Source organism: Ctenopharyngodon idella, chromosome 18 (assembly GCF_019924925.1).
Source record: "Ctenopharyngodon idella isolate HZGC_01 chromosome 18, HZGC01, whole genome shotgun sequence".
Lineage (NCBI taxonomy): Eukaryota > Metazoa > Chordata > Actinopteri > Cypriniformes > Xenocyprididae > Ctenopharyngodon > Ctenopharyngodon idella.
Genome location: NC_067237.1, coordinates 36,435,520 through 36,456,748, shown reverse-complemented (window position 1 = coordinate 36,456,748; position 21,229 = coordinate 36,435,520). Strand labels below are relative to the sequence as shown.

Genomic DNA, 21,229 nt, shown 5'->3' with positions numbered 1-21,229 from the left:
CCTGGGGGTAAGCAGATAAACATCAAATTTTCATTTTCGGGTGAACTATCCCTTTAATAATATACAGCCAATACTCTAGTAATATTCAAGCTTTTTTTTTTAAAAAAAAAAAAGCACTGACAATTACATTAATATTAACCATACAAACTACAAATTCTTTCTGTCCGTATTCAGCGTGTACCTGTGTTAACGTACATAAATTGTGTTTTTGGGAAATGACTACAAGCTGTTTTTTTGCAGATCCGGCATAAAGATCGGCCAAATTATACAGCACATATTAATGTCTTACTCTGCATAACCTTTTTCCACATCCCTTAATCCTACCCAATACCTAAACTTAAATGGTAAAACTACCTTACTAACTATTAATTAACACTAAATTAGGAGTTTATTAAGAAAAAAGTTGTAGTTAATAGTCATAATGTGTTCCCCATTCTAAAGTGTTACCAGAGCATCTAATTGGAAGTTAGAATTTGTAATGGCAGTGTTCATTGTTTATGCAGGAAAACGTTTATAGGAACTATGAAAATGTTCCTCTAGGACAAAAGCCCCTAAAAATACTCAGTAATCACTGAATGTTGTCATCAAGTACTTGTACAACCCCATTTTCAGAAAAGTTGGGACATTTTGTAAAATCCAATGAAATCAAGAATCAGTGATTCGTAAATTCTATTGACTCTTTATATAACTGACAAATGTACAAAGAAAAGTTTTGAAAAGATGGTTCATGGCTCACCACTTTGTGCCAAATTTCATGAAAGAATTGTCAAACAATTAAAAAAAAAAATCACATTTCTGAATGTAAGATTGCAAAGAATTTATTAGGGATGCCAATTGAAAAATGGAATTTCAGTTTTGGCCAAAATAGCTATTTTCGGTTTCAGGTTGAAATGGTTTTGGAGGGCCGAAATTAGTGACAAAACAGAGGTTTAATTACCGCTTCTCTGATGTCACATTTTGACTATTTCGTGCACACAGCATGGATAAGCTACAGCAGTTAAACATGGCAGCTGTTGTGATGGTAGCTCTGGACTAACCATGTTAATTTCTCGATTTTAATCTGCAATGAAACGGTTTCTTATATCTAAAGATCTTTTAGTCTGTGCTGTTTTAATCTTAGATCTAGTGGTAAATTATTCCAACTTAATCTGGTCCTAGGAACATCTAACATCATCTGACTTGATGACTCTGTGCTTTATTTATGAAGAAAATGGGCTAAATATGAAGGTGCCAGATTGTGTAACACTAGTATACTACAGTACAGTACACAGAGTTAGACATAATGACTTTCCTTAGACATAATGATTTTTATACTGTATAAACGGTATATTCTATCCCCTACCCCTAAACCTACCCATCACAGAAAACTTTCTGCATTTTTTCAATTTATAAAAATATAATTTTGTATGATTTATAAGCTGTTTCCCTCATGGGGACCAAAAAAAAAATGCCCAAACAAGGTCTAAAATTACTGGTATTGCCATCCTTGTTGAGATTTAGTGTGTGTTTACCAGGACCACACACACACACACTTTGAAAATTGTGGTTATCATCTAAGATAATTGCTTATAATGTAAAAAGAATTCATTACATTTCGTTATCCATATCAGAAATTGCAAATAAGTTCTATAGAAACTATGCCTATAGAATCAATATCTATAGAAATCTATAGGTGTACCAAATGATTAATTGAGTAACCATTAAATTCAGTTAAATTAAATAATAGACAAATGTATTAAACTGAACGAAAAGAGATGCAAATCAAAAGTTTAATAGTAATTGCATTATGAAAGGCTGTTACTGTGAATAAAACATTTATATAGATGAAACACTTATTTTGCTTAGTGAAAGGATACTTTGTGATTTTGTGTATTGTACTAACACAATTGAAAATATGCTGAAATGTTTGGGAAAAAAGGGCACTTTTGATGATATGTTGTGATATTAGTACTAAGAGTTTTGAAAATTTACCATTTGCTTGTGAAAATTGCACCACAGCAATTAAAAAAAAAAAAAAACTGTAAAAGAGTCAATCAAATCCAACAAATTTTTAGCCAGTAAGTTAGATGAACAACAGACAGCTTGTAGACTACACAGTTACATTTACTTCAAGAAAGCTATTCAAGGTCTATAAACTTATGTTATGTATATTTGAATAAATCAGTCATGAAAACAAGTTATTACAGTTTATTGTTGTTGTAAATGTTTGTACAACTCAGTTTAGCTATTTGAGTGTAGATTATTAAATAAGGTTGATGAAATAATTGATTATTTATTTTGGTTTTTGGCCAAGTACATCCTGAATTTTCATTTCTGATTTCAGCCAATTTTGAAGCATCCCTAGAATTAAATTCTTTTACCATCAACCATACATACTATTGTGAAAAGATTTAGGGAATCCAGAGAAATCTCAGTCAGTGTAGACTAAAGCAAGGCAGGACACCTCTATTGAGTGTGTGTGACCTTTGAGCCCTCAGATTGCATGAGAAACCTCATGCTGCTGTGTTAATATAGCCATATGGGCTTGGGAGTACTTTAGAAACCTTAGTCCATCTTAGATCAGGGGTGTCCAAACTGCTTGTCCTGGAGGGCCATTGTCCTGCAGAGTTTAGCTACAACTTGCCTCAACACACCTGCCTGGAAGTTTCTAGTATGCCTAGTAAGACCTTGATTAGCTGGTTCAGGTGTGTTTAATTGGAGCTAAACTTTGCAGGACAGTGGCCCTCCAGGAGCAGGACTGGACACCCCTATCTTAGATGGTTCAAAAGACAATGGAAGTGTGTACTGTGGTCAGATGAGTTTCCAGTTTCATAAGCGACAAGTGCAAAAGCAAACATCTGTCTTGGTATGGAGGTGCATTTGTACAAAAGGCATGGGTGACTTGCGTATGTGTAAAGTCAATGTCCATTGACGTGGAGGTGTATATTGGAATTGTACATATAGAGACATGTACTGCCATCTAGGCATTTGCCCAAAGCCGAATGCAATGTTCGGAAAGGAAATGACATGTACTGTGGAGCCCCTAAAGGGAATAAATATGAGAGGGGAGGAAAAAATATATTTAATTGCTTTATCTTGCAATTATATAGTTGGATAATTGTACTATATATTTAGCAGGCTTCAGGGAGCCACTATTAAAGGGTCATGAAACCCCAGAAAAATGCATTTTCCTGCGACGCGACCAGAGCAGAAGTTTGGGTGCATGTGGATTGTTTTGCTGTAATCTACCAGCACAAATGGAAAATATGTTCGCATCAGATTGCATTACAGCGGAGAATTCAAATGTCACAAAAGTGTTGTTCATTCACCTCTGCGTTCGGACACGCGAGCCGTGTGTATGTTTCCCTCAGCACAGCTAGCACATGAGTGTTGTTTGTATTTTGCCCGCGATGCGGTCTGAACTGGAGTTTGAATACGAACACATGATATATGATATACACGCGGAGCGCGCATATGATCTGTTTCAGCGCGCAGCTCCGTGATGAGTTTAACAACACTAGCCACGTGGATTATAGCTCATATACAGAATAAAGTATCCGTGTTTAAAGTTTTTATAGACATATTTCACATATTCTCCTGCACCAAACACGAACCAGCATGGTGTATGAACGCATATTTCATCAAGTCTTCTTCAAATGAATTATATGAGCAAACTGGACACTGATACAGTGGTGTAGCCTATCTGAACATGATGACACGATTATTCTAATAGACAAAAGACTGATTTAGATTGAAATTTCAAAGAAAAATGGGCAAAAAATAAACTATGTCTTTATTCTTTCTGTGTTAAACTACGTGTTGTTTATGAGACTGCAGTGCTCATAAACGTAATCAAAGTATTATTAGCCCTTTTAAATATTCTTTCGCATTTCTCCCTTGTGCTTGGGAGTTTGTTGTCATTTTTCTCCGTGCTAATATATTAATATTCATTAGTTTGTGTAATAAGTGTGTTGTAATGTCTGTGTTTCATTGGTTGTTCTCTCCTCTCTTCCCCCCCTCTACACTCCCACTTTTCCAGAGCTTTACACGCCAATTTTCACAGAGTTTTTAAGCTTTGAGGTGTGAATGACCAGGGTAAAAAAAATATGTGGGGTATTGAAATCGCTTTTGAACGTGAGCTCGCTTTTTACTTTCACTTTCGAGATTCGCGATCACATGTACTCTGTGTATAGTAGGGAGCGGCGGTACTTACTTGCCACACATTTTACAAGATTAGATATTTGTCAGTGGTGCTCAGGATCTGTAAACCATTCACCATTTTTCTATCAGCCATCTCTCCTTACTCTCTCTGTGTGGTAAGTGAAATCTGGGGCCATATTCATAAAACATCTTAAGGCTAAAAGTAGCTCCTATCTTGCCAATTTAGGAGAAACTCTTAAAAATAATGGGCGTGTCTGCCCTAAATTTAGGACTCCTACAATTTTTCTTTAAGAGTATTTCACAAAGCATTTCAGCACTAAAACTAGCTCCTATGTCTGTGAAAAGTTAGGAGTAGTAATGAGGACGCCTAAGTCACTAAGACCAAATCAGAAATCACTAAAATGGCCGTTGCCAGCAATCTGCCTCATCAGTCCACCCAAAGACACTATACACAACTGAGGCAATAGAGATAGAGCCTTGAGTGCTAAGCCTTTCTTCATAAATGCATTAAGTATTTTGATTTATAGGTTTTAATCTGTGATGACATAACATAAATGTTCATTTATGTACAGATAAAATGTATTGAATGATGAAGAATAAAACATTGCAGTCAAGTACACGTCGGCTATGTATATATATGCCTCCTCTCAAGCTGATTAGATAAACCATTTGAACGTGCTCTTCCCAAACTTTATTTATAAAACATAATTTATTGCTTGAATTCTGCAATCTCTCAAGATGTAGACATGTAAGAGGCTGACAATTAACTGAACATATACCTGTTTAAATAGTGGTACTTAGCCTGTTTTAAAAAACTTTATTTGAATATGACAACAATTTTATTTTAAAATCTTTATTTGAATATGGCAACATGATACTTCATTCTACAATATTTCTATGAATAAATAACTGACAGAGACCCCTCCCCTATCAGCCAATCACTGTGTGCATAGTTAGTAAGTGTGTTGACATCATCCATAGAAACGAGGTCAACCCCGCCTTTACTCTTATCTCAAGACTTCTGTCTATTATTTAGTAGTAAAAGTTTATTTCAGCAACTTTGTGAATAGGTTTTAAAAGAAAACTCTTAGCTAAGAGCTTTTACTGCCATTTAGGAGAACTCTTAGTGGTAAGATAAAATGTTTTGTGAATATGGCCCCTGATGTACTGTAATGTGAAAGCCTACCACTAGCAAGCCCATAATTGTGTCCTTTTAGGGGCTCTGTAGAATGCATTATTCATTTTCCATGCCTTTCCAAATACAGATTTAGGCTTTGGGCATACCCCTACTTCCATCAAGATCTTTTCCTGGGAAGCAAGATAATGCCAGTCCTCACTCTGCTCGTGCTGGAACATAGTGGTTTCTTAGACACACTATACCTACAGTCTAGATCTGTCTCTTATTGAAAATGTATGGCTTATCATGAAAAGGAGAATCAGAGAACAACGACCATGGACTGTTGAGTAGCTGAAGACTTGTATCAAGCGAGATTAGGCAAAAATTCCACTTGCAAAACTACAATTTCCAAAAAAATAAAGGTTAAAGAAAAGGAATGAATCACAGACTGTTAATTTTATTGCATTTTACAAAATGTACCAACTTCTCTGAATATGTGTTTGTAAATTTTCCTTCTCCTGATCATCGTTTTAGACTGCGTAATTGTGGTCTAACAGAGGAAAGCTGTTCAGCTCTCGCTGCAGTCCTGAGATCAAACTCCAGTCTGAAAGAGCTTGACATCAGCAACAATAATCTGCAGGATTCAGGAGTGAAGAAGCTCCAGAACGGATTAGAACACAAAAACTGCACACTGGAGAAACTCAGGTGAGTTCAGTGAACTATTGTTTGTTTGCACTTAACTTGAATGGGTTTTTTTATCATAGTACAATTTTATGTTTTAACAGCAGTGTTGGGGAAGAGATACTGAAAAATGTAGTTATGTTGGCAGCATTGCTACTTGTAGCTAGCTACTCCCCAACACTGTTTAACAGAACAGTGAATAAATATATAATATAAATAAAATTAAATTAAAAATATAATATAATCATATAATAACTTTTTTTAACTTAATGAGTTTTATAAAATGTCTTTTTTTCTAGACTTTCAGACTGCAGTATCAGAGAAGAAGGTTATAAAGCTCTGGCTTCAGCTCTGAGATCAAACCCTTCACACCTGATAGAGCTGGATCTCACAGGAAATGATCCTGGACAATCAGGAGTGAAGGAGCTCGATGATTTACTACAGGATGAGAACTGTGAACTCAAGAATCTGAGGTGAGACATGATGAAATAACACAAAATAAATATGCATGCTAAATATTCATACACAATGTTCTTTCAGTAATACAATAATCTCCACAAGTTTTGCAGTGGGGGTTGCTGAGTTTTGTTTAGGTACAGTTGTACTGATGGTATTCAGTAGTATGGTATTAAATGTTTCTGACACTGTAGTTTAATGCCATCAAGTCCAGGTTCCCTTTATCACTGTATCTCTCCACAGCAGTTCTGTGAGTCTCCAGATGTTCACAAACATGCAGTTTCACAAGCCAGTTTTCTCTGTGCTGATGTTTCTCACATATTGCTTAAAGCCATATAGACATTTAAATTAATTCATTTTCCCTTCTGCAGGATTTTGAGAAGTCCTACTGCAGAGGAAGCCTGTAAATATTTGACAGAACTTTTGGGTAAAAACCCATTACTCCTGAGAGAGCTGAATCTGAGTGGACGTGAACTAGGAGACACACGAGTGAATCAGATCGCTGCTCTACTCCAGGATAAACACTGTCAATTCAACACTCTCACGTGAGTATTTTGTTTTAGTGACATAAAATGTTACATTACGTTTAATTTTACTTTTACAGTAGTGGATAATGCTATTTCCTCATTTGTTTGAGTTAGAGCAGTTTTTCTCAGCAGCTACAATAACGTTATATATTAAAATTAAGCAAACTATTAAAAACATACACATTTAGATAAAAATAACTTTCACAGATTGAATATAATTTAAATTAAGTATACATTTATGCTTTAATTCCAAAAGCTTATATTTCATATCTACAGAGTTTTTACTTTAAAGTATGTTGATGTGTGCATTAATTTGGTTGGGGATAGAGACCTGCAATCCCGTGGGACCCAACGCAATGGAGTGCGGCACGGGAGAAAATTTGATGGGCAAATGTGGGTTGTGGGAGAATAAAATGATTCAATAGAAGCATCTAAAAATAAAATATTTAAAAAGAAATTATTATTCATCTATTGCACAAAAGCAACAAGAACAACTAAAATAAAATAAAAATCGATTTACAAATGCAAGAATAGGCAGAGTTTTTATTTATAACAGGTTTTTGCAGCATTGAGCAATGTAGCCAACCACAGACATATCTGTTGATTTCTTTTAGAATCCACTCACTGCTCAAAACACCATAGTTTTTTTGTTCAGTGCTGGATTTCCACATGCTCATGAGTCCTCTCAATATAACAAACAAAGTGTAGACATTATAAAAGATTTTTTTGTGCAGTCAATTTCATTGATTATAGCGGAGTTTTGTGAGATGTCAGCTTTTTAGTGATTATAAAGGGAGCGCCCCTTTGCATGCATTCTGCCATGCCAAACCATGCGCTCAGTTGCCTATGATTGCTTTTCTGTTAAATTAACAGTGGTTTGTGAATGTTGATGCTTTAATAACAAATATTCTATCAAGAGCGTTTATGCTATGATGTTGTGGCAAGGCGACACGTAACTTGAAACTATTTCATGGAAATTTCATGGACATAGTGATCTATGTAAGATTTTAAGCGTGAATGTTGCAGGTGGGAGCTGGAGAAGGTTTCATATGTTTTCATAGGAGCAGGACAGAATCTGGCAGGAGGGGCTGGGAGCAGAAAAATCTGTCCCAAGCAGGTGTCTAGTTGGGAGTTGTTAAAAAAAAAAGTTGTTTTAAAAAACAAAAAAAAAAGCTGCAACGCAATTCAGTGCCTGTTTCCAGAACAAAGCAAATTGTGATGTACCAATTGTTCAGCCACCGATCTTTATCAGCTGATATTTATCTTAATCCCACCCTCTTTTGATTGACAGGAAATAATCAGCCCTGATCATCAGCTGTTTTTAAACAATCAGCTGATAGCATGGAAAATCACTTTTACTGGCCAATACCAATTTAAAAAAAAAAAAAATCCCACCAATGTCTGAAGAAGTATAACAATTTAGGCTCCATTTGATTTGACAGAAAATATGAATGGAATCTTAAGTGCAGAATGATGTCATCAACATTATTGATCTGATTTGGTGGTAGAGAAACTGTAAAAATGTGGCACCCAAATGATGACTTTGACACGGAAGAACCACTTTTGAAGTTGATCTGAAATTGTGTAAACTTTTTTGTATCTTGGGAAAAAAAAAACATTTCCTAACTTATTGACAATTCTGAAATGGAAAATGCTGATAGAGAGAATTACAAATATTTAAAAATCTTAGTTTGATCATCATAGATATGATTCATTGCATTTTCCCTTTGTGTCTTCAGTCTGTGTGGATGCAGTATTACAGAGAATCAGTGTTACACCCTGACTTCGGCTCTATTTCCAAACCTTTCACACCTGAGAAAGCTGGACCTCAGTGGGAATCAGCTAAAAAATACAGGAGCAAAGCACTTATCTGGTGTACTGAAAGATTTGCGCTGTCAGCTGGAGAGATTGAGGTGAGGAACATTCACATACAAGAATCAAAATGCTTAAAATTACTTTAACATTATATACCTGTCCTCTTATTTTTTGTGAAAAATTATTCTCATTAGTATTTAGTGATCTGGTGAAATAAATGACAGGGCTGTACATAAACTTTACTTTAACATACAAAAATTGCTCATAATCAATATTGAAAATAATGAATTTGATTATCAATTAGTCATGTCTGCACACTGTGCACAAAAATCATCCACCTGTCACATCGCTTTACAGTAGGGAATAACCCATTTCTTTGGACAAAACACATATAGAAAACTGCAGAGAACACAGAGAGAGCTGCTGTGGGAAAGGTGCACGAGTCACAACTGAAACACAATAATGCTTTATGTCAAGCACTTTTGCATAAGCATTTACTGTATCTTGCCTTGTGCAGGTGGATGCTTGGAAGCACACTGCAATGAAACGAAAACATTTTGCTGCACATTGCATTTCTTCCACTTCTGAAATTCAGTCTGTTTGTGACTTCTGTTTAATAAATTAATGTGAGCTTTTTTGCCTATATTTTGATGTGTGTGGATCCCTATTTTTCATTCTTCTGTTTTTGATTTGTTTTTGATCCATGCACCTGAAAATTATACATTTTTAAGAATTAATATTTATATTTTTTATCTGATTAAAAATATTAAAATGGTTTTTTTTTTTTTACAGAATTGTCAGTCATCAAAATAATTCTTAGTTGGATCCCTACTTGTAGGCCCTAACTATACCCAATTACATAGCACAACTATAAAACGCCTGTTACTGTTACAACAACTATAAATAGTGCAGTTCATCATGCATGCTATGTATGAATGTTAATTATAATTCCATTGTTTCCCTTTACTTAGACTCTGGTGACCTACCATATTTCAAACCTTTTCAGGATATCATAAAAGGTCTCTAACATTGTTTTGCACCATTTCTTTGGCAAAGTTTCTGTAAATGAACTAAAATTGAAAGTGCAATATGGCTTTGTGCCCTTATCAATTTGCAAAAAAATGTGATTCAATTAAATATGTATATAGCCTGCTTGAATTATGCATTTCAAAGTGAAATGTGCTCTTTGTTAACGTGATGAGCTTGTGATCTGGTGTTTTCCACATCTTAGAACTGCTCAGATCACAGTGAATGAATCCAGTGAACTTCATCTCTGTGTCATTTAACGGTTAGTGGAAACAGCACGAAGACAAAGGAGAATAATAATAATGGAAATGAATGACAAAAACTCAAGCAATCAGAACAGATACTAACACGATTTAACAGACGAGAACGGACAGAGAATGAGGGAGAATACGGGGTATAAATAATCAGGGAAATAAGATAATTGACAGAATAGGTGAATGGAATCAATAATCAGACACACTGGGAAACTGGGTCACAAGGAAACACAATGAAACATTTGAACTCTGACGCTCTGCATGTGCTGTGAATTTATTGTGTATTTAGGAATGTGGTGGACACAAGTTATGCATTATTTTCACATTTGTGTAATTTCCATAATTTTTGTGGGCAGATTATTACAGTATTTCACTAGATTTGTAATGAGACACATTTATAAATCTGTTTTCAGTTTTCTGACTAAATAATAGCTCAAGAGTTTATCTAATGCAAGTGAAGAAATTAAAAAAAGTTTGGTAATTTTCCTACTGTAAAGTAAAAAATATACATTAATAAATATACATTTTTTTTATTTATTATACAGTGCATTTGATTTACATTATATAAGCTATTACTGTCATATGAATAATAATAATAAATAAATACATAATAATGATACAACCCCATGCCCAGAAAAGTTGTCATATTTTGTAAAATGGGATCAAATCAAGAATCTGTGATTCAGTTCTCTTTAACTTTTATTTATCTAACAAAAGTACAAAGAAAGGATTTTTAATCTTTTCACTGACTAACTTAAGTGTATGCTGTAAATATAAACAAATTTTGATTTTGATGGCTGCAACACACATTTAAAAAAAGGCTGGAACAGAGGATATTAGGCAGGTAGTCATAATGTTTTTGCTTTTTTTTTCAGTGAATGTCTCAGTGTACAGCCCTCAATAATGATCTCTCTTTCTCTGAATGTCTTTTTTTTTTTTTTTTTTGTTTACGGAAAGGATGTGACTACAGAATAAAGAGTTACCTTTTTTCTTCTGTTTTATTTTCTTGCTCTTTCTTTCTCATAATGTAGGTTAAGAGGCTGTGATATGACAGATGAAGGTTGTTCTGCTGTGGCTTCAGCTCTGAAATCAAACCCGTCACACCTGAGAGAGCTTGACCTGAGCGGGAATAAACCAGGAGACTCTGGATTTAAAGACCTCAGTGATCTACTGAAGAAACCACAATGCAAACTGGAAAATCTACAGTTAGTATCATTATACTTTACAGCAGTTACAGTGTGATGAAAGTTTACTGTTTAGTTAGTTTAAGACAACAGAGCTTAGGTTACAATGTGTATACTATAGCATTTCACCTGAACTGCAACTGCATTTCCCTATTGGTCACACTTAATTTTAGGTGCCAGTAATTGCATTAAATTTAATTTGATTCAATTCAAAAGTCAAAGGACTAATTGTGTACATGTTGTTCTGCAGAAATGTTATGCTATTCACATCTGCTATAACTACAGTTTCCAGCATACAGAACTAGTGTGACAGTGTTAAAAATAGTCCATGGGAACTATACACTCTATGACAGATAAATGCCTACTGTATCTATTTAACTCTTTACTGTCAAAATTAACGTGTTAATAACGCATTAGCGTAAATTAATTTTAATGGCACTAATTTTATTTCCGTGCAATTAATGCAGCGCGCATTTACTGTTTGACCCGTGGCCTAGCCCATAGTTGGAGAAGTAGAGATGCAGACATATGGGGCCGTACACAACATGTATAAAAATGCATGGAAAGTGCAGCCACGCCACTTTCTCCTTCTTTCCAAAGCGCTTGCACTCCCGTGGCATCTGTCGTTGCTATGCAACCATGAACTGCGCTCTCCACAACGACAAGGAAATTTCAGCAAAGGATAACCCCTTATTTACACTGCATGTGCCTGCAATGCTTGTGTTTACACCAGCCGCACCGCAGCACATTTTAAAAGTGTCCCAGAAGGCGCTAAAGATACGTCACTTGTAAAAAAAAAAAAGCGGAAAGTGCAGCTGTGACACTTTCTTCTTCTTTCCAAAGTGCTTGCACTCCCGTGGCATCTGTCGTTGCTATGCAACCATGAACCGCGCTTTCCACGAGGAAGTTTCAGCAAAGGATAACCCCAATTAATTTCTAGCCCTTGCATTAGCTCTACTACTAGATATATTTATGGAGATGAGAAATAACCCGCCCTGTACAGCTATGATCAGCAGTTTGGCTAAGCTTTCAATGTTTTGTTACAGAAAAAAAATTAAAGATTAGAGATAAAAATGTGTGATTAAGTTGTGATTAGTCACGAGTTAACTCATGACAATCATGCGATTAAAAACTTTAATCTATGGACAGCCCTAGTGCCAACATTTTTGATAATTTTCACACGTTTCATGGCCCTCAGAATATTTTTTGGGATGAATATCTGCACATACAATATATCAAAATAAAGAACAGAGCCTCTGATTTTAAAGAGACAACAACGACAAAATCATTTGATTTTAGCTTCATGCATTCTTATTTTATATGCTGAATCTGATTAATGTTTCGATGATCATGTTAGTTTTTTACGTATGTGATTAAAACATCAATCGCTTGTTTCTGCTGCTGCTTTTATACTAGAGATTCTGTACTCTTCCTTTCTGTAAAACAGTAAAACATGGATTGCTGGAAAATTCTGGGGAAAAATAGTCGGGAAAGAGAATAAGATGGCATCATGGATCTGAGTCATTGTTCTTTGTGTGTGTTTTTTTTTTTTTTTTTAAATCTTCAGATTGTGTAAATGCAATATTCAAGAGAAGCAAAGAAGTTTCTGTAAATTAACTAAAATTGAAAGTGCAATATGGCTTTGTGCCCTTATCAATTTGCAAAAAAATGTGATTCAATTAAATATGTATATAGCCTGCTTGAACTATGCATTTCAAAGTGAAATGTGCTCTTTGTTAACGTGATGAGCTTGTGATCTGGTGTTTTCCACATCTTAGAACTGCTCAGATCACAGTGAATGAATCCAGTGAACTTCATCTCTGTGTCATGTAACGGTTAGTGGAAACAGCACGAAGACAAAGGAGAACAATAATAATGGAAATGAATGACAAAAACTCAAGCAATCAGAGCAGATACTCACACTAACACGATTTAACAGACGAGAACGGACAGAGAATGAGGGAGAATACGGGGTATAAATAATCAGGGAAATAAGATAATTGACAGAATAGGTGAATGGAATCAATAATCAGACACACTGGGAAACTGGGTCACAAGGAAACACAATGAAACATTTGAACTCTGACGCTCTGCATGTGCTGTGAATTTATTGTGTATTTAGTAATGTGGTGGACACAAGTTATGCATTATTTTCACATTTGTGTAATTTCCATAATTTTTGTGGGCAGATTATTACAGTATTTCACTAGATTTGTAATGAGACACATTTATAAATCTGTTTTCAGTTTTCTGACTAAATAAAAGCTCAAGAGTTTATCTAATGCAAGTGAAGAAATGAAAAAAAGTTTGGTAATTTTCCTACTGTAAAGTAAAAAATATACATTAATAAATATACATTTTATTTATTATACAGTGCATTTGATTTACATTATATAAGCTATTACTGTCATATGAATAATAATAATAAATAAATACATAATAATGATACAACCCCATGCCCAGAAAAGTTGTTTCACATTTGAAATGTGATCAAATGTGATCAAATCAAGAATCTGTGATTCAGTTCTCTTTAACTTTTATTTATCTAACAAAAGTACAAAGAAAGGATTTTTAATCTTTTCACTGACTAACTTAAGTGTATGCTGTAAATATAAACAAATTTTGATTTTGATGGCTGCAACACACATTTAAAAAAAGGCTGGAACAGAGGATATTAGGCAGGTAGTCATAATGTTTTTGCTTTTTTTTTTTCAGTGAATGTCTCAGTGTACAGCCCTCAATAATGATCTCTCTTTCTCTGAATGTCTTTTTTGTTTTTTTTTGTTTACAGAAAGGATGTGACTTTACAGAATAAAGAGTTACCTTTTTTCTTCTGTCTTATTTTCTTGTTCTTTCTTTCTCATAATGTAGGTTAAGAGGCTGTGATATGACAGATAAAGGTTGTTCTGCTATGGCTTCAGCTCTGAAATCAAACCCGTCACACCTGAGAGAGCTTGACCTGAGCGGGAATAAACTAGGAGACTCTGGATTTAAAGACCTCAGTGATCTACTGAGGAAACCACAATGCAAACTGGAAAATCTACAGTTAGTATCATTATACTTTACAGCACTTACAGTGTGATGAAAGTTTACTGTTTAGTTAGTTTAAGACAACAGAGCTTAGGTTACATTGTGTATACTATAGCATTTCACCTGAACTGCAACTGCATTGCACTATTGGTCACACTTAATTTTTGGTGCCAGTAATTGCATTAAATTTAATTTGATTCAATTCAAAAGTCAAAGGACTAATTGTGTACATGTTGTTCTGCAGAAATGTTATGCTATTCACATCTGCTATAACAACAGTTTCCAGCATTCAGAACTACTGTGACAGTGTTAAAAATAGTCCATGGGAACTATACACTCTATGACAGACTAAATGCCTACTGTATCTATTTAACTCTTTACTGCCACCTAGGGCTGTCAAAATTAACGTGTTAATAACGCATTAGCGCAAATTAATTTTAATGGCACTAATTTTATTTCCGTGCAATTAATGCAGCGCGCATTTACTGTTTGACCCGTGGCCTAATCCATAGTTGGAGAAGTAGAGATGCAGCCATATGGGGCCGTACACAACGTGTATAAAAATGCATGGAAAGTGCAGCCACGCCACTTTCTCCTTCTTTCCAAAGCGCTTGCGCAATTTGGCTAAGCTTTCAATGTTTTGTTACAGAAAAAAAATTAAAGATTAGAGATAAAAATGTGTGATTAAGTTGTGATTAGTCACGAGTTAACTCATGACAATCATGCGATTAAAAACTTTAATCTATGGACAGCCCTAGTGCCAACATTTTTGATAATTTTCACAAGTTTCATGGCCCTCAGAATATTTTTTTGAATGAATATCTGCACATACAATATATCAAAATAAAGAACAGAGCCTCTGATTTTAAAGAGACAACAACGACAAAATCATTTGATTCTAGCTTCATACATTCTTATTTTATATGCTGAATCTGATTAATGTTTCGATGATCATGTTAGTTTGTTATGTATGTGATGAAAACATCAATCGCTTGTTTCTGCTGCTTCTTTTATACTAGAGATTCTGTACTCTTCCTTTCTGTAAAACAGTTAAAACATGGATTGCTGGAAAATTCTGGGGAAAAATAGTCGGGAAAGAGAATAAGATGACATCATAGATCTGAGTCATTTTCTTTGTGTTTTTTTAAATCTTCAGATTGTGTAAATGCAGTATTAAAGAGAAGCAGTGTGGCTTCCTGACTTCAGCTCTGAAATCAAACCCATCACACCTGAGAGAGCTGAACCTCAGTGGCAATGTACTAAAACACACAAGAGTAAAGCATTTTTATGATCTACTGAAGGATTCACGCTGTAAACTGGAGAGATTGAGGTCAGTATATTCACTTACAGCAAAGAAATTATTGCTTTTGTATTTAAATGAAACAGAATGAAAAGTTTTTCTCATTTCTCCCATTGCAGGTTAAGATCCTGTGAAATAACAGCTGAAGATTGTTCTGATGTGACTTCAGCTCTGAAATCAAACCCATCACACCTGAGAGAGCTGGACCTGAGCGGGAATAAACTAGGAGACTCTGGAGTTGATAATCTTGGTTTTGTGCTGAGCAGTTTACAGTGCAAGCTGGAGAAACTACAGTTAGTATCATTATACTGTGCAGCAGTTACAGTGTGATTTAAAGTTCAGTATTTAGTTATTTTAAGACAACAGGACCAGTCACACTGTTTATAGCACTGTGTCTTTTGGCATTTCCTTGTCTAAAGAAAAGAAGTACTGTGAGCTAATGGACTGATGGTTCAGTATGTCTATCAGTAGAAAGTTTCAAATGCTGAAATCTGCAAAATGAGACCAAAGTGAGAACAGACGAAAAAATTGACAATAGATTATTCAGATGGAGTTACATGGTTTTTACAGCACTTATGGTGCACTGTGCACCTAAACAAAATGGTGCCCCCATTGTCCAAAATATGTCATGGATTTTTTTAAATAACGTAAATCTTTCATGGGTTTTCTACTACATATTTCAGTAAGAGACATCATTTATGTTATATTAAGCCATACAAGTCTTAACACCAGGGGTTCCCTTTAACAATAGCTGTCTCCATCCACCTATGCACATTTTGGGAAACTGCATAAACACTGGATGGAAATGCCAAGATGTGCATAAATTATAAAAAAAAATGTGCATAAAAAAAACCTGAGTTGGATGATTTTTTTATTCGATAAGAAAACGTGCATAAACCATGTTGGAAACACATTTACCAAATAAATTCCTTGATGCGCATTAAAAAAGTCGCACGATGGGATGACACAACTGGACTAACAGTGAAATGATCTCGTTGCACAGCATCTGAAATGCTGTTTTGGCCGTTCAGAAATACCTGAGCCAAAATCTGTTGTCAAAGTTGTTCGGTATAATTACCTTCCCAAACCGTCTTACATGACTGCATTCCTAAACAGCAGGTATCCACCTCCAAAAGCAAGACAACACGTTTGTTTCATCTGCATGCTCTGAGATGCAAGTAATTTATTATACACAGCAAATTATAATATACAATGGTTTCTCCTACTTTCCTTAGTGATATCTAACACCAGTTTATCAGGAAGGAATAATAATAATGGAAGTGTAATAATAATGTTGCTTATTAGTTACAAACTAATTACAAATGCTGTAATTATTCAATCTTCTCTTTGATTATAGACATGATTTGAAAGACAAATGACATCAAACTAAAATTTTCCACAAAATCTGACCTCTTTTCTCAAATTATAAATCACTATAAGCTTACTGTCATGAACTGGGTAAGGTTTAACCCAAAAATCTTCTGTACTGCAGCTTTAAGTAAAATTGTATTAGTATTAATACAAAACTTGTATTAGTGATGGTAAACTACGCAAAATTGTCATTTATCCAATATTTTCTTCATTTTTCTCATGTTAAATAAATAAATAATCTATAATTATATTTCTTATAAATTTCTTGATTCAGTTTTTCAGTCAGTTTTATATTGAACCTATCTTAATGTACATTCATAACTCGCATATGTTTGAAGATGATTTGATTATTTTAGATTATTAAGATGAGTGGTAACTAGTTTCTTCTAGTTAAGCTCCTCTCATGGTTTATGGTTCTGTAATTAAGTTTCCATGTTTTTGTTGTTGTATTTTACTGTATGACACTCACTCATGGTGAATTTACACACATCTGAGCATTTGTCATTTCTCTTTGTCCTCAGTCTGTGTGGATGCAGTATTACAGAGAAACAGTGTCTCATCCTGACTGAAGCACTGTGTTATAATCTTTCACACCTGAGAGAGCTGGACTTCAGTGGGAATCAAATAGAAAACAAAGGAGTGAATCACTTATGTGAAGTACTGATGAATCCACGCTGTAAACTGGAGAGATTGAGGTCAGTAATGTTCAAAATACAAGAATCAAAATGCTTAAAATCACTTCTACATAAAACAGTTTAACCAAATCACTTTCACACAATATCTCATGAAGAGCCTGAGTTAACTTTATTTTAATGGAAAATAATTTTCTCTAGTGATGTGTTTTGTGATCTGATGAAAGCAGGGTCTTGAATAGACATCCAGCAAGTACCAAGCTCAGGCCACTATGGCGGGTGATGATTTCATAATCAGTTAGCTTTATATGTGCACTGTGGCACAAGGACCCTCCGTCAGTCAGTAACTTCACAGTTTTGAAAAATGTATAAGTATGATAATATGATTTCAGCCACAGAGTAAATAACTGTATGGCCAAATTGCCTAGAACACATGCATCCAACCAAACAGTTTAAGTAAAGTAAGGAGTGCATAAAAATTTATAATAATGTGTAATTTAATTAGCTGATATTAGTAATTAAATATTAGAATACCAGATGTGAAGCATGTGTGAAACATTTTCCAAACAGCTTCTTTATTCTGCAGCACTTTATCTTCTTGAAGAATGCTGGGCTGAATAGACGCCAATTAAACAATAGCCTTGAATATTTAGTGTAGCTTTGATGAGCAAATCAAGCAACTGTGAATTTTCCCGTCAGATTTGATATTGATGTAAAATTCATGTATGTGAATTTCTCTGACACTGAATGTCTCTCATCACATGGATTCCTATTGAGATGACTGATTTTTTTTTTTTCCTGCTGAAGGAAATTTTGCTGAAGGAAAGGCAAACATGAAAGTAAAAAAAAAAAATTTTCTTCTGTCTGTGTGTCTGTTTGTCTCTTTCTAGTCTAAATGAGTGTGGCATCACAGATGTGTCTTCTTTAGCTCAGTCTTTGACAAACACAAAAGCACTGCAGTTTTTAAAAGAGCTTGATCTGAGTAAAAATAACATCGGATCCTCCAGGCAGCAGCTCATTGACCTGATACAAGACTCAAGCTGTAACCTGAGGTGAGTAAACATCCTTTTGTTGCAACAGGTGCATAAGGGCTGGCATGTTATCTTAGCATAACGTAAAAACACAATAATTTATCACATTAATATCATGTTTTTGTTCAATATAATGCCAGTCAAATGTTTAAAATAACTCCCTTCTGTGATCTGATGTGGGATATTATTACAGAATGATATGAAAAATACATTCATTTATAGTATTCTATAAAGTAATAAAGTCTATACTGTCTATTCCTGTGTCCTCATAAACCAAATGGCATAAAAAACATACTGTGTTTGTTTGTTTGTTTTTTGTTTTTTAAAAAAAAAAAAAAAAAAAAAATGCAGTAAATTTTCTGTGGTTTAGGGGTATGGTTAGTGTAGGGGAGAGAATATACAGTTTTTACAGAATAAAAACAGTTATGCCAATAGAATGTTCCCATAAAACATGGAATCCCAATGTGTGTGTGTGTGTGTGTGTGTGTGTGTGTGTGTGTGTGTGTGTGTGTGTGTGTGTGTGCGTGCGTGGATGACCGTGTTCATCAGCCACCACAGAAGACCATTTTTGACCTAGGAAAAACCCTGAAATATTGTTTAGAAATGTTTGCTTAGGAGAATGTGTGTGTGCCAAATGATGTAAAATCAGTAACTAATCTGTTTACAGGAATTTAATGTTAGTTACAGTCTATTACACTTTGTACTTAACTGAAATATAATAATTAACTTGTTCCACTCAACACTGATTATTTTCTCTTCTAATTCCTCCTCACAGCCTAGAGAAAGAAGGCTGGTCTAGCTGGAACACTGCTGCAAACGTGATCAGTGGCATTAGTGGATGGTTTACTCGGTCTAAAGCCCAGGAGGAACCTGTGAAATCAACAGCACAAGAAAAGCCACCATCAGATGAAAGATCCTCAGAAGGTTCTTGCTATAATACTGTAATAAATGAATACTGTGTGTGTATGACGGTAATTTTAGCAAGATGCTTCTAAAAAGCAATTCATAAATAAACAGCTACAAATTCAAGCTGTTTATACCTGTATTGTATATAGTACATTTAAATAGCCTCAAATAGCATTGCTTTAACTAATGTAGTTTATTATGCTTGCTCTTGTGTATAAAAAAGAAACAGGCTTACAAATTAAATAATGCAGCATTAATAGAAACATACATACACATTGAGTGTTGATTAGTTATTGTCGATTTAGTGTTCATACAAGATGTATGTTTTTTTACAGAGGAAGGAGAGAAGTCTGATTTCAGCTCAGAGGTGGATTAGCAGGAATATGAGTCTCCAGTATAAGACCTTCATCATCATGATGTTAGGATTAAACTCATCCATAATGAAGCAATTAAAAAATTGCTAATTGTTTTAATGACAATTAAATATATTAAATGATATAAACAGTCTAAAATTAAAATGACATCATTGTGTGATACATAGGCAAAGATTTAAATCAGTCCTATCTATGTCATATGTATATATTTCTTTATATCATTATTTTACTTTGATATGTTTTACAATTATATTTCTCTTACATATACAGAATATTTATTTTTATTGATATTTTTTTATTTGTATTTTTTTATTTGTATGAAACTGCTTAAATATGTCTCTGTACATAAGACAACAAAGCTTTGACTGACATACAGATAAAGCCTGTTATCCCACACCAGCCCAGACTAAGATTTAATACTGACAGCATTCATGTACCCATAATTCACTGCATTTTAAGTTACAGCTTTCGCATTCACTAGTCTAGATATTCTATCCAGTGCTTTTTGTTCAGCAATTATAATTTTCTCAGTTGCCATTGTATTGTATTTTATTATGTGTTAACATATTGTGTAAATATACAAGTAAAAACTTGATTATTTTATTTACTTTAAAAAGTTCATTAGTTCAGTACCCTTCATTTTAGTGTAACTGGTATTAAGATGCAACAGCAGCTACAGAGCGATTCTGCAGTTTCTCAAGCTCACCACTAGAGGTCAACACAATATCATGTGAAGAATAAGCAAACGATTTTATCATGTCACAAGCCCAAAACTGTAAAAACAGTGCTGTACAGCTATTATGTCTTCCTTTATAAAATATGATTTAAAATTTTCGCTGAACGATACATTTTTATATTAGTGACCATGCTGTCGATCTTGTTGTCAATTGTTTTGTTGCATTGTTAAAAAAAAAAAATCACAAAAACAAATTTCTCAAGATTTTGCCTAGATTTGATGTCTTTCTTGCTGAGATTTTGCTTGTTGTGAAATCTCTTAAACTCATTGATAATAAGAATAACAAGTTTTTTAAGACATGGTGATATTATTCATACTGATTGAGGTGTTATTGTTTTTGTTTGTTTGTTTTTTTTTATTTATTTTTTTTATTGTATTTCAATGCAGTGCTTTTTTCTGCAATTAAAAAAAAAAAACACAGTTCTGTACAGCTCTGTGTGTGATTGCTTTTCCTGCTGTGATCCATTATTCCACTCTGTACTCCACTATATTTCCTGATCATCACTGCTGAGACTTTCCCAGCTACAATGAGTATGAATGAATTGTAATTATTAGAATGAATTACAACTATTATACAGGAATCACTTATTATGCAGGTGAATTAGATACCTTACATTTAATCTACCAACATTTGATTTGTTCACAAGAC

The 21,229-nt window shown here is 34.3% G+C and overlaps 1 protein-coding gene across 1 annotated transcript in view; it reads left to right on the top strand.

Annotated features, from left to right (window-relative positions):
* Positions 1 to 21,010, top strand: part of LOC127500238 (uncharacterized) — a 298,033-nt gene extending 277,023 nt beyond the window's left edge. The window contains exons 165-176 of the mRNA XM_051871231.1: positions 5,792 to 5,962; positions 6,238 to 6,411; positions 6,766 to 6,939; positions 8,661 to 8,834; positions 11,048 to 11,221; positions 14,072 to 14,245; positions 15,387 to 15,560; positions 15,650 to 15,823; positions 17,423 to 17,596; positions 18,424 to 18,585; positions 19,340 to 19,488; positions 19,806 to 21,010. Coding sequence (XP_051727191.1) covers positions 5,792 to 5,962; positions 6,238 to 6,411; positions 6,766 to 6,939; positions 8,661 to 8,834; positions 11,048 to 11,221; positions 14,072 to 14,245; positions 15,387 to 15,560; positions 15,650 to 15,823; positions 17,423 to 17,596; positions 18,424 to 18,585; positions 19,340 to 19,488; positions 19,806 to 19,846 — 1,915 coding nt within the window. The 3' untranslated portion in view covers positions 19,847 to 21,010. The remainder of the gene's footprint in view (positions 1 to 5,791; positions 5,963 to 6,237; positions 6,412 to 6,765; positions 6,940 to 8,660; positions 8,835 to 11,047; positions 11,222 to 14,071; positions 14,246 to 15,386; positions 15,561 to 15,649; positions 15,824 to 17,422; positions 17,597 to 18,423; positions 18,586 to 19,339; positions 19,489 to 19,805) is intronic.
* Positions 21,011 to 21,229: the final 219 nt, after the last annotated feature.